This window comes from Palaemon carinicauda, chromosome 4 (assembly GCF_036898095.1).
Source record: "Palaemon carinicauda isolate YSFRI2023 chromosome 4, ASM3689809v2, whole genome shotgun sequence".
Classification (NCBI taxonomy): domain Eukaryota; kingdom Metazoa; phylum Arthropoda; class Malacostraca; order Decapoda; family Palaemonidae; genus Palaemon; species Palaemon carinicauda.
Window position 1 is genome coordinate 148,960,963 of NC_090728.1, and position 15,054 is coordinate 148,976,016.

At 33.1% G+C, this 15,054-nt stretch overlaps 1 protein-coding gene across 1 annotated transcript in view; it reads left to right on the top strand.

Moving 5' to 3' along the window:
- Window positions 1-14,629, top strand: part of LOC137640107 (transmembrane 9 superfamily member 4-like) — a 95,550-nt gene extending 80,921 nt beyond the window's left edge. The window contains 1 exon segment of the mRNA XM_068372571.1: window positions 1,787-14,629. Within this exon segment, the coding sequence (XP_068228672.1) occupies window positions 1,787-2,783 (997 nt within the window). The 3' untranslated portion in view covers window positions 2,784-14,629.
- Window positions 14,630-15,054: the final 425 nt, after the last annotated feature.

The following is a 15,054-nucleotide window of genomic DNA, read 5'->3' on the forward strand; positions in this document are numbered from 1 at the left end:
CTCCCTTACATGGAGAATATGTATGGGAAAACCGTAGGTCAAAGACCAGCCAGTTGGTCAGGACTTTCACGCTCCTAACAGGTGAGTCATCCCTATAAATAGCCTAAGGTGTCTCAGTGCAGGAACAAATAAATTGTAGAAATAATTTACATTTTTCCTAAGTAGTACAAGCCTGTAGCAATTTATACAAATTGTCCCGCCATCACCTGCCCCCCATAAGTTCTATCTGCAATTAAAAGTGATCAGAATACACAGATGTGTATGAGAGGGGTGGCTTGGTACCCATAGCTCCCCCTCCTGCCCCCTACTGCTAACTAGCGGTAGGGTAGTTCCACCTCACTAAAAACTCTTATGGTTAGTTTCAGCCAAAAGGATAATCCCTATAAATAGCTACAGATTTGTATTGGGAAAAATACAAATTACTTCTAAATTCATGTTTTCTATCATCATTGAGTCGTAATAAAAAAAACTTGTCGTAAACATTGCTACTTTTCTAAAATAGTTTATGTCGGCGATGGGCATTCATTAATTGGTTTTCATCAGTAAGTAGCTCCTGCAGGCAGGTACTACTAGGAACCTGCTGCAATGAGGAAATGGAACCCCGTGAGGATAAAGAAATAAATAAAGGATTTAAAGATAAAATAATGAAAATAGCAAGATGGCAACTAGAGTCATTGTATCAAAAGAAACATGTTTAAAACAAAAACCAGTAGCAATGAAAATATGAGGAGCATATCAATCTCCTAGCAAAATTAGTAGAATTACCATTGTTAGAGATAAATCTATGGCATATGTTTTTATCTTATTATTAATTAATTGATTGATATTATTGTTATTATTATCATTATCATTATTATTTTGCTATCAGCCAGTGAACTAATTAAAAGTAATGGTGGTGCGGTACAACAGTCAATAAGACATATAAAAAAAAAGAGCAAGCATTTTGGCTGTGTACTACAAAGTTGGTAATTTGCCATCTTATTTTGTCCTTGGGTACACCATGACAGTCTCTGTAAATTTGATAGGTCATGTGATCTGAAAGTATAATTTGTTGCACTTGCTAAATGATGTACTGTACCTTCTCGATGCAGTCTGCTGCTGAGCATAATTTCTTTGTATACTTTAATTTCAGATTTCCAGACACGTTTCATCCTTGGGGAGAGGTCTTAAGCTATTCACTTTTCTTTTTGTGCTTTGTGTCCTCTTTCCTGAAATGGTTCTCTTAAATAGCTATTCAAACATTTTATAATCAACAAATTCAATTGGAAAAGGGACACTTATATAATAAAGTAAACATATTTCATGTGAACCCTTTATTCATAATTTAAGTGACCCTTGCCATCCCCTCACTCTTCATTTAGGGTTATTGGAAATATGAGAGTTCCAGTAACAATTTTTTGAAACTTTATAAGTGGATAACCATGGCTTTTATAATTATTTGTACTGCTCCTATAATACTATTTACTTATGTATTTAGTGTAATTTGCTTATTTAATTTACACTAATATAAATGAATTGTGAAGCCTGGTGTGCTTTGATGTATATGCAAAAAAAAAAAAACATTGAAAATTATAACACCATGTAAATCCTTACAGTGTTCTTTTATTTATAAGGTATCCGCCAGATGATGCCTTAAAAATAGACAGGCGTTTTCTGAACTTAATTGGAATATCTTTACATGTTAGATTGGGATGAAAAGTATTTATTTTAAATGTTTTAGCTTCAACACTTCTATTTAAAGATTTTATTAAGACAAGATTTTAATTTTTAATTTTTTCAATTTCAGGTATAATGCAGATGAGAACCTTGAAGAGACCCTGGAGGAATCAGGATGGAAGCTTGTGCATGGTGATGTGTTCCGCCCTCCACGCTACCCTAAGTTATTCACCGCTCTTGTGGGTTCTGGAGTCCAAATATTCTGTATGGCCCTTGTAACTATTATATTAGCTATGTTTGGTATGTTGTCTCCTGCATCTCGAGGTGCACTGATGACTGCAGGTATTTTACTTTATGTTTTTATGGGATTGATAGCTGGGTACATGTCTGGGAGATTGTATCGTACATTGCGAGGGCAGCAATGGAAGTCTGCTGCTTTTTGGACTGCCACACTCTACCCAGCATTTGTCTTCACCACAGGCTTTTTCTTAAATTTCTTCATTTGGGGTAAACAGTCAAGTGGTGCTGTGCCTTTCACAACTATGCTCGCCCTGTTTTCCTTGTGGATATGCATATCAGTGCCACTCAACTTTATAGGTTACTATTTTGGTTTCCGCAAGCACCCCTATGAACATCCTGTGAGGACCAACCAAATTCCTCGTCAGGTTCCTGAACAAGTATGGTATATGCACCCTGTGCTGTGCCTACTAATGGCTGGAGTTCTCCCATTTGGAGCCATGTTTATAGAACTTTTCTTCATTCTCTCTGCCATTTGGGAAAATCAATTTTACTATCTTTTTGGGTTTTTGTTTTTGGTGTTCATCATCTTGGTCGTGTCTTGTGGTCAGATAAGTGTAGTAATGGTGTACTTCCAGTTATGTGGCGAGGACTACCATTGGTGGTGGCGTAGTCTTATTACGTCTGGAGGATCTGCAGTGTATGTTGCTGCTTATTCCATCTTCTATTTAAGTACAAAGTTAGAGATAACTGAGTTTGTCCCCCTTCTTCTTTATTTTGGATACACAGCGATAATGGTTGCAACTTTCTGGCTACTTACAGGCACCATTGGCTTCTATGCTGCTTATCTTTTTATAAAGAAAATTTATGGTGCAGTTAAGATAGATTGAGGTGTTATTAGCTGTGAAATTCAAGTAGTCTTATTTAATTATTCCTTTATATTATATAAAAGCAGCAGCATGTTAATTGCTTGAGGGTAGAAGGGAAGCACATAGTCTGTGTGCAAGTGAAAGATTTATTAATTATATTTTTCAGATTTTTTGTTTTTAGTTGGTCTTTGTTCATTGTTTTTCTTTCACTCACAAGAGCCTTAAATATTTGTACCATGTAGGTACTAATGTTTTCTTTAATGATTTATGTATGTTTGTAATGTGTTGAACTAATATGGTAATTGAGATCAAGTAAGGAGTTTGCACTTTGAAGCTATGTATACTGTATATTATTTAAAGTCTTCAATTGGGCTGTCTTTCTCAGATGACAATAGATAAATAACAGGTAATGTTTTCTTAATATATCAATGAATACAGTCAGTGATATTATTTGCTGTATTTTGGTACACTTGGTTTCATGAAATTATCAGTTGTGTGGTTCTTGCTGTCATTAGACATACTAGTTTGTTTGAATTCCATTTTTCTTAATATAATAAATTTTATTGGGGAAAGGGATTTTTTTTGTAGGTCTTCTGGTATTATTTAATTACAATCTCAGTAGAGATATGTAAATCCCCTCAAGCATTTTTTTTTGTGTCTTTAGCCTGTGAGTAAGAAAGGTTCTCCACTTTTAAAGGATCAGAGAGAGCTATTTTGCGACAAAATAACAAAAGACAGTAAAATGTTATGCAAAATTCACATTCATGTGAATTTGTACGTCATTTAGATGTAACCATGGCTTTGTGTATAGCGAAATAAAACTCCCATACCAGTGATCTAAAACCTGTATCCAAATTTCATGGCATACTTCCCCGTGAATACTTGGATGATGTGGCTTACTCTGTTCATATTTATAAATGCTTAGTAATTACTCTCATTATCTGTGAAAGGTTAATGAGACAGGACATTTTTCACTTACTCTTCTCCGTGAACAAAATTGGTTTTGATCTTTATACTCGAAGTTGGGTAAAGGCTGCTAGTTTGTTGTTAGAAGTTGAATGTATTAAAGTGAGTGTAAGTTTTAGATTTGGACTGATTTGCTGTATTTTGCTGTTCTGTTATGTTCCTTCATTGTAATGAAATTTATTTTTGGATTGTAATGTACCATTCTTTCTTGTTCTATTTAGATATTGTTTTAATTTTGGTCAATGGCAGACAGTTTTGCAGGCAATATCATTAAGCACTTAGAATGGGTAACTAGAGTCAATTCATGATTAGGAATTTTTCTTGGAGGTTACACAATTCTTGTTGTATATTGAGTTACTTCCAAGATTTTTCAGTATCAGGTTGCAATAGAATAGATAAATACATTTCTATTATTTTTTTGAGTAAGCTTTATTCATAGGACCTCATTTATACAAATACTTTGTGACGCATGCTGACCCTTTTATTTGCCTTTTGCATAATTGTATGCATTATCATCATTGTTTTTATAATATTTAATTAATAAAACATGTTAATTAACTGATAATATCCTTTGCTACTATATTTTATTATGAATACTATACAGTATTGCAAATGTCCAGTAACCTAATGGAACAAATAGGAAGAAAGTAAGCAAATACAAATACACCAGCAAGTGGTTATCATTAGATAATTTAAGCAGATTATTGAATCAGGACATGTAAAAATAAAAGTCAAGCTATGCACTGCAATTGTTTGAGAGGATTTGAATAGTAAAGGATTCTCATACAAGAGTACAGGTGAAAGAGGATATGTGTGGAAAATGGTCTCTTATCTTTGGTGGCTTCAGTGGAAAGATAATAGTTTTCCAATGTTTTTTAAGTGGAGGTAGTTGATATATTTTGCTGAAGTTACTGGAAAACTGGGAATATTTTAGCCTTGGGACTTTTAATGTAATGAGAAGAAAATAAGAAGCTACCTGCATTTTATTTACTCTAATAATGTAATAGTCAAAACTTATTTTACTTGTGCTAATTACTTGAAAAGGCATACTAGTCAGGCATTTAGTAAACAAGAAATTTCTAAAGTCATTCTTACACGAGGATATTTTCAGATTGTTGAGAGCCCTCTTAACCATTGCCACACATTCTCATCATTGCTTGTAAAGCATTGGGATGGTTAGTTGAAGAAAATTCTTTTTCAAATTGATTTTGTTTTGCACTTATTGCAGAAATTCAGTTTAATTCATTTGAGCAGCAGAATCAGGAGTGGTAGGCCTACTGTTCAACGTGTTTTACTTGAACGAGCAATGTTATATTACTGCATACTCTGAGTTATCAGTAGTGGTTTTATGAAAACTAGTCGTGCAAGCTTGTTATGGATACCAAGATAAAGTGGTGACGGTGATGAATGTTTTTTGTAATTTATAGGATGTTAGCTGTTAGTTGCCAAATGCCCGAGCAAAAGTCACTATGTTATCGCAGCAGTACAATGAGAATTATGTGAAAATTACAACTGGCTAAGAGATTTGATAGACAACTGAGTATAATATGATTTATTACATCGCACTTCTTCACCAAAGGAAGGAGATTTAAAGACCAATTTTTAATTAAAAATTTTCACCTTTGTTTGGAGCTCTTGTTTGTGGTCTTGGTTGAAATACCACAAATAACCAAAATAAGAATTTGAAATTAATGCAGAAACTTCTGATGTGATATCTGCCTGTGGAAGCAGCTTTTATTCTTAATAAAAGATACTTCAGTGTGTAGCTGCAGTCTTTGAGGTATGTTTAATGTCTCGTACTAAACCTGGTAAGGAGATACGTGAGCCATGTAATGAGGAATTGGTTGGTGATATGAGCATGGTCTTTAGTAATTACTTATCTTCCTGTATATTCAGGAAGCAATACAGAAGTGACCAATACCTAAGGTTTGTTTTTGCTTGAGTTCTTTGATCCTATCATGAGACCTACCAAGCACCTTGTTTATGATACGTGAGCTAATAAAATGCATTTTGGGTAGTTGAGGAAAGTAGTATCTCACATTTGTTGACCAGAATGCATGCAAGATGTCCATTTGCAAACCACTGAAGAATTTTTACATTACCATCTGCCACAGATTGAGACACAGTCCTGATAGCGAAATGTTTGTTGAATCTTGTATAGAGTAATACGTAGACAGTCAAAGATATGTCTTTATCATTATTTTTCATTTAAGTTTACCTACAAGTTAATTAATTCTCTGAGATTTTCAGTCTACTTGATCTGCCTTACAGAAGCAGGATATTACTTATTTGTTCCGGTGGTAGGCTATATGAATTATGAGGATAGTTGCCTGAAAACTTGTTCTAGCTTGCTTTGCCATGACTTGCCATACTCTATCTCATTCAAATTTTATTGGAAATGCTCATGAATGATCAAGTTTATAAACACCTAGAATATGAATAACCTCTCCTACTAGATTTTCCCCCTACTATAGAAATTCAGGACTTGTAGTGGTTCAAGATATCAGAACTCTCACAAATAATTAGCTGTGCATTAAAGTGGTGTACAGTAGATCTGAAAAAAAAAGTAGTTAAAAAATATTCTATTTGTGAATTTTACTCTAACCACGAAGTTACATGAGGGAAGGAGGATAAGGAATGAATAGAAATAAATGTATCTAGGGCTTGGTTACAGACATTGCATGGAGTCTTCAATACTGTTTAAAATATGCCTCAAGATAAACTGTAAGGGTGCCTTTGGTGGTATATCACTGCAACCAGCCTGTAGGATGGTAGTTTTGTCAGTGCACCTGGCCTGGGGCTCTATAGGCATTACTTAGGGTCTGCAGTCTTCCTTTGACTACTAGCTCCACTTGCTTTACCTCTGTTCTAGCTTCCTTTTTTCCATCTTCCTTCTAGCTTTTACATCATTGTGTAATTGTAGCATTTTACCATAGATGCACATGGTTGCTGAATGGCCTCACAGGCTCCAAGGCCAGGCTATATAACCCAAAACCATTAATCCAGTCCCAGCCAATGAACTACAACCAGAATCAGTCACACTTCAAGTCAACAAGGGAGACTTCTCTAGAAAACAGCTTAATGAATGCTACAGATATGCTTTATCACTATTTGGAAATACTACAGTACCTAAAAATGTTTGTGATTAATTTTACTATTCATTTATTCCTCTTAGTCTCCCGATTTTGCTGTCCAACCGTTTCAATTTGATCTCTCCCAAATTTTCCCCCCTTTTTTGGATAATCCATCAGGAAAATCCCAAAGTCTCGGATAATGATTCAGTGGCCCTGCTAGATGGATTCAAGTACTTCAAACCCTTCCATATAATTACAGTGCCTATACAGCATAAATAGGAGTGTCTTCTCTGATCCATCTGGTGGCATTGCTTTAGATTGATAATGGGTATGTATTGAGCTGTATAGTGAAGTATTCAGTTATGGGACCCCCCACTTCCCCAAATGGAAATATTTTCATGTGAGAATGATACAGAAATGTTTCATACTTTTAACAAGAGTAAAACAAGAGGGTCATTTTTATGTAAAATAAGAATTACTTGAAATTTGTAGATTTGTGTTATTGCTCGTAAATACTCAAAGTTTAAGTGAATTCAAGGGCTTTTGAACTTGGTAATGGTAAGGTGCATGTAAGTTGAAGAATGTATTTGCTAGGAAACCTGAAGAAATGCCAAATGAAGTACATCTTAACATTACAGATTCTTTTGCATTTACTTTTACAGTACAGTACACTATTTCTCTGTACAGTTTAACTAGCCTCAGAAATGGTCTTTTGAATTGGTAACTTATTTCTCTGACATATTGTTTACTAATACAAGCAGAAGTGATTTGGGATGTTCTTTCTTGGTTACCACCATTTTGTGGTTACTAGTTGCCCATTAATCTGATGATTATTTGTGATGCTAGGTGTGATTGCCTTGTTTTTGGATCAGTACTGCACTATGATTAATTTGCATATATTGCTTCCTTAAGGAAATGTAACTATAAAGTTACGGAGTGACAATAGGTTAGGTAACTGTATAACACTTGCAGCAAGTATTCTTATACAGTTCCATGTTAGTGCAATTTTTTACTATAAATATATCATTATATTATGAAATAAATTATAAAGCAATCCTTGGGAATGGCTGTTCTTTGTAATTGTCAACCCTGTATTTAACAGTGGTTTGATTGCGCAGTAGATAGTTCAAAATTTCTGTTTGAAAACATTTCCATAATTGGTAGTAATGTAGTCTATGAATATGATTGCTTAGATTGTGTTCTTTATTTATTGGGACAATGGGAAATTTTAATAATTTCTTTATAAAATAACATAAATTTAAAAAGCAACATAAGATGAAATATTTCAAATTATTTTCATAGAAAAGTTCTTTCAAATTTCAAATATTTCCAAAAATGAAAAGTACTATAGTATACAGTTTTATTTTATAGTTATATTTTGTTTAGGTTAGTGTACAATACTGAAAAGGAAATGTGAAGCATGGCAGTAGGGTAGTGTTGCAAACGATATAATCTATGAACTAATTACCACAAACAACCATCATTGTTTACCAGGATCTTGTATCAGTGTATGAGTGAATATACTAATCTTTTGTTCATAAAGCTGATTAATCAGAGCACAGAGAGACATTTCAAGACTCCTTGAGCTGGCCTGAAATATTGGTTCCTAAATAAGAGGGGAAAATCTGAGAAATATTAAAATTAGAGAAATAGTATAGCTTGGTGGGAAAAAACTGAAGTCAACTTAAAGGTAGAAGCCAAATAGCATTGTTACTAGATACAGTAGGATGGTGTCTAGTATTGTAATATTGTAACAGTTGAACATTCCAGTATATATCTTACACCTGGCTAACCTATTATCATTACCATCTAAGCTATAACCCTAATTTGAGAAGCCGGATGCTGTAAGCCCAAGGACCTCAACAGGGAAAGATAGTTCAATGAGTAAATGAAATAAATAAAGTACTTTACGTGATAAGTAATGAATAGAAAATATCTTAAAATCAGTAAAAATGTTAAAATAGATGTTCAACGTTAAAACATTTTATAACACCATTTGATGCAAGCTAAGTATATTCATGAAAAAAAGTGTTTTATTTTTGTGTTCACTTGAAACGATCATTTAATCTTGTTGATTGCATGTTCCAGTAAAGTAAAACTATGAAGTGGCAGATTTTCATCTTGTTCATGTAGAATTCAGAGTTTTCGTACCCCGTATCCCAATATGTATTATTATTTGGAATGGAATTCATCTCTTCAATTATGCTAGTGACCAGTTAAAAGAAAATACTGTAGTTTGATTTTCATGGCTGACTATTGCTTTTTGTTAAGGTTTTTGTTTTCATGAAGAGTATTGTCTATACCTGTTTTTGTGTTGCATAGTGGATCTTCTTCCAGGTATTCTTCAATATCATAGTAATGAAATAGTCTTGGAAGTGATCTTACCAATTGCAGTATTCTTTCTAGATGATTATTAGCACAGTTAGCAAAATAATGTTTTTGCCAAAAGTACTCCATGATTAAGATTATTAAATGTGGCTAGTGAATTTGTAGCTTTTAGGATGCTGATGCCTGTCCTCATATCCTTCCAGGTTGTTGTATTCAGACATATTTAAGAGTTTGGTTTATAGTTTTAAGTTTTATTTGATACTTTTTTTCTATATACTGAATATTGATTCTTTCTTGTCCCTCATCCAGAGGTCCAGTACACTGGACTTTAGTAAATTAGTCTGTTTTATCCAAAGGTAATAAAATTGCTTTGGGAATATTAGATGTGTTGAAATGATTCAATCTTAGCCACTTTAAACCTTTGAAATTATTATATGTTGAAAGTACTTTGAAGTATTACTTGAGTAAAAAAAAATATATATATATGATACAGTATTATTATTATTATTATTATTATTATTATTATTATTATTATTATTATTAAAAAGCTACAACCCTAGTTGGAAAAGCAGAATGCTATTATACCAAGGGCTCCAACAGAGAAAAAAGCCCAGTGAGATAAGGAAATAAACTACAAGAGAAGTTTAAGAGCAATAACATTGGAATAAATCTTTATATAAACTATAAATAATCTTCAAAATAACAAGAATAAGAGAAATGAGATAGAATAGTGTGCCCAAGTGTACCCTTTAGTAAGAGAACTCTACCCCAAGACAGTGGGAGACCAAGGTACAGAGGCAATGCCACTACCCATGACTAGAGAACAATGATTTGATTTCAGAGAAGAGCTGCTTTCCGTTGCTAGTCTCTTCTACCCTTACCCTGAACAACTATAGTGAAGTAGTTAACCCCTTGATCGAAGAAGAAGTTTGGTAATCTATGTTGATTGATTGATTGATTTAAAGTTTTCAGGCATCCTGACTGGTAATCTGTGTTGTTAGGTGTATGAGGACAAGAGAGAATGTGGAAAGAATATGCCAGACTATTTGCTGTATGTGTAGGCGAAGAAAAATGAGCCATAACCAGAGAGAGGAATCCAATGCAGTACTGTCTGGCCAGTCAAAGGACCCATTAACACACTAGTGGTAGTATCTCTATGGGTGGCTGGTGCCCTGGCTAACCTACTACCAGTCTCATGATAAGTGATTTAGAGAGCAATTAATATTGAAAGGACCTCACTATGCTATATATACTGATGGCTCTAGATCTTTGATGGGTGCTGGCTTTACTGCAGTATCCTCTGACAAAACAAGTCAGCTCTTAAACTATTGGAGTGTCATTATTTACATTTGAACTATCAGTAATTTTAATAATAACTTAAGTTTGTCGTTTATTGCGATTCAAGAAGTGCCATAGAAGTCCTGAACGTCTTCACGCACAAGAATCAACTGGTATTACAAATTAAGATGCTCCTTAACAAATTTTATTTTCAAGAGATAAATATTGAACTATACTGGGTAGCAGTCCATGTTGAAGTTGTTGATAATGACGAAACAGATGCTGCTGCTCACAACAATATATTTACCTCAACTTAGCATTAATCTCCTGGATAAGGATTTTATAACCATCATAAAGCATTATAGTAACAAAATGGGATTTTAACAAGGTTGCGTATTAGTCACACAAGATTGACCAATGCTTTTATGTTGTAGATACCTTATGAGATAATTCCCAAGTGTCGTGAGTGGGAAACAAGGCGTATTTTTATGAAAGCATGGCTTTCTTCAAAGACAAAGAGATTTCTGCTTTGGTCAGAAAACATTATTTGACATTTCATCAAATTCCTAGACATGTTCTGAGGAGTTTTATTTATAGATATTTATCTCTATTTTTTTATCAATCATATTTGATATATGTTATAATTTATCTCTTCTAAATTTATTTGAGCCAGCTCTGTAGAGTCAAGTTCGATTAATTGGGCTGATAAATCTCCCTTTAATAATAATAGAGAGCAATTTTGCTTTTCAGCAAGATGACTTTGCGAAGCGGGAGGTTAAGAGGGATAAGTTTTTTTAATGAATTGCAGTATACAAGATTTTCTTCTACAATACATTATAAAAAGTCAGCAGTGTAACTGGGTATTGTAGAGACTATGTAAAGCACTACCTATGGCCTTGGAAGTGTTGTAGCATCCATCTCATTCATCTTAAAAAGGTAATAAAGCCAAATTACATGTAAAAATATTCATATTGATTAAATTATTGGACACATGGAAATATCCCGATCCAGTTTGCATCAGAATTCAACTCCAGGAATATTGATAAAATATGTGGAAGCAATCCATTCTGTGGTGTTTACTGACCAGAAGAGCAAACTCTTTTTGTCATCAGGAAGTTGAATGTAGTGGAAAAGGTAGTACTTTGGAAATCTAATTCCTAATTTGGTCTTATTATTTACAGGTACTGTACTGTACTTCTTATTGCTATAGATTTTCTCTTGCCTAATTCATCTGCAAATTTTAACCTTTGGTAAATTTACTGAATTCGAGCTTTTAAATTGCCAGCGCAAAAATTGTTGTACTGAGAAAACTAAAATTTCAATTACAGTACAAGAAAGTTTTTTAACTTTTTAACAATTTTGAGGCTCTAGAATTAGTAAGCTTATTCAAGGTCAAATTCTTTGATGAAAGAATCACCATTAGGATACAGTGATACAGTACTGCAATTTCTATAACTCTACACGCAATGAGAATTTTTTACAATATCAAGTAGCTTTTTAAAGAGAGAGAGCAAGTTGCTGCCATTGGTTGGAGGTGAATATGGAATATGCTTCTGACAATTAAATTTCTTTTAATATGTCAACTAATTACAGAACTGTATTAAACAAAGCAGTATTGTAAATGTTGCAAAAGAGATATTGTATATAGATCACTAGTTTATTGAATTTAAAGGTACGGTGCTAAATTACGATTTTTCATTTGGGTTCTCATTACATATTTTTTCTTAAACCTCACCAATTTTTTATGGATTCCTGGAAAGATAAGGAAAAATGAGTAATAGTTTAAATGTAAATGTGTTAACAATTATTGAAATTTGGAGTATTTTGAAGATAAATATTATAATACTCCAATATTTTATGATATTGTAAGTGTTAGTTTTCATTATCTTTGCGTATGTAAGAATAACGTAATATATATGGCGTGGTTGGATGTGTATAGAATGTTGAGTTACTATATTCTATTAAGTTTTTTAGTTTAATTTCCAAGAAGGACTAGAAAGATGACAGTTTGTATAAAGGTAACTAAATAAGTTCATGATAAATAATCATTGAAATGCAATTAGGGAATGTTCATCTGGGATGGTGCAGCCTCTATCACAAAAACCTAAATTGATAAGAGATTTGACAAGTCTTTGCCAACCCCATTTATTATCACTGTTTTATTTCATACTGTAGATAGCTGTCATGTTGCTCTTTGGATGAACCCTCTAAATAACGCCTCCATCTTTTCATCATTCACTTTGAAAGAGGCTAAAGGTTACTAAATGTTAGACACAAAGAAATTTCAAATCCCATGTTTGTCACCCACATCCACTTAACCCCTTGAGTGCCATAAGACGTAATTTATGTTGGTTGAAAACCTCTCCCTTTGGCACCATGAGACATAATTTACATCTAATAATTACTAGTTTTTCTCTTTATTTTATTATATATGTATATGAAAATTTTACAAAATATGTAGCTATATATCAATGAAAAAAGAATCTAATTAACTATATAATTATGAATGTTGTAAAGTCTTATCTTGTATAGGTTTGGTGCTAAGATGAGTTAAATAAAATGTCCCTGAAAAAACTTTGGTCTTGAGAGACATACCATTTGGTGAGGAGTTAGGGTTGAAATGGCTAAATTGTTCTTTGAAGATTTACATTGAGCAAAGACTTGTTGATAGTTAGGATGGTCCACAGTGTTTAGAACTTGAATTGAGATGCCTTCCATATACGGTACATTTGTAATTTATGTGCATGGTTCAGTTTGGTACAAACGTAGGTGTTTCTTTGGACGTGTCCTTGTTTTCATTTGGTATTCCCATAGACATCTTGTCTGAGGGCATGTCAGTGCTGATGTATGAATAGACCATTTTCTGTTTGGGTGTGTGTTCATATTGTTGCTTCTTCCATACTACTGTATTCGTTTATTTCTATTCCTTTTATAGAACTTAAATCTTTCTTTTATTTTTGTTTGCTGTCTCATTCTTTTATTACAAGGTATTAATTTATTTTCTTACCTTGCATATGTGGTATTGTAAAGGAACTCTTTTTGTAAATTGTTGCAAATGAGTCTGAGTATTAATGGGCAAAGCAATACACATTAATGCACCAAGGATGAATGGGCAAAATACACATACAGTAGTTCATGAACTCATTACTTCAGCATCCTGTAACTTGTGTGGTACTATATATTTATATATTATTATTACATACCTACATGCTAGTACAAAACAGGATAAGTTTTGATTCTTTAGACAGGTAAATATCTGCAGATTTCCTGGAGGGAAGATCAAGAAGTGTGGCACCCAAAGGTTTCTGATCAAAATCTCAAGTGGTACAGTAAAACATGAAACTACGTATATATGCTCTGACTTGGGATTCTCTTGTTTTCTCGGATGTACATAAGCTTGCATTTATGAGGGAGGTAAATTATTGGCTCTTCATTATTTTATTTTATTTGAAATATGATTGACATTGACTATTTTGTAAATTTGGTCCTTAGAAATTGTATTGATATGACACTGTACAAGACAAATTTTGTTTTTCTTAGAGCATTTTATAATTTTGATTTTCCTTGAATTTTAGTTAAGAGTTCAGTATAATTTCTGACAGATTTCTAAATAATTTTCTCTCATCTATGTCTTGATTTAAACCATTTAATTATATATCCTTTATTATACACTAAGAACTGTATTACATAACTAATTTGGGATGATAAATAATTTATATCACTGTAAGTACTATAGCTATATCACTTTGCATGATTAGGTAAGATTTACATTTTACTTTTTCTACCCCATATGTAAAATGTGTGGTTTCTTGTCAAGTGAAATTTTTCTGTTATGAAAAAAAAATATTGCATTTGTTACATGTTTTATTTCTGGTTAGGTGACAAAGGTAGAAGAACATATATGATTAATTTATCTATTACTGTATGCCTTTGTTTGTTAATACAGATAACATTAGTATCCTCCAAAATTATTTCTCTGACTTCTTCAGTATGTACACCTTTCAATAATTGTAGCCTTTAGACAAAAGGCTTTACATTTGCTTAGTTTATTTCCTTATCACCAGGACTACATCACTCATGCCATGAACAGAGGAATAATTCAAGTGTTAATATTGGTGGGGTCCTTTAAGCTAAATCCATGTGCTAAAGATGGTCTTATTGCTACATTGAATTATATCATATTATACAGATTTTAGAGAAATTGATTGGCTTATAAATACAGTACAAGAAAGCGTAGTTATTAAGAGTACAGTATTTTGTTCTCATCTATATTTTACAGACTTCTCAGAAGATATTTTCCTCTGCTTAAGCCATAGTTCACATTATTTCCAGGAACCTTACTTTGAAATAGTAAGATACTATTAATTGCAAATGCCAACCTGACAGCCGGAGAATAACAAAGATTTTCTCTCGCCGCCACGTCCACCTCACTCGGCCTCTGTTGGACAATTGTAATGCCACTTAACTCTCATGTAGTGGGAGGAAAGGAGAATGAATTATTCCCAGGAGAAAATAGCAATAAGCTATGATTCAGGTTGATTGCATCATGACTCAACAAAATTTTCATCTTAAACTTTTGTAATTATTTTCTGAGTCTGGAATTTATAGTTTGTAATGTTTCAGCGTTACAAAGGTATGTCTTCCGT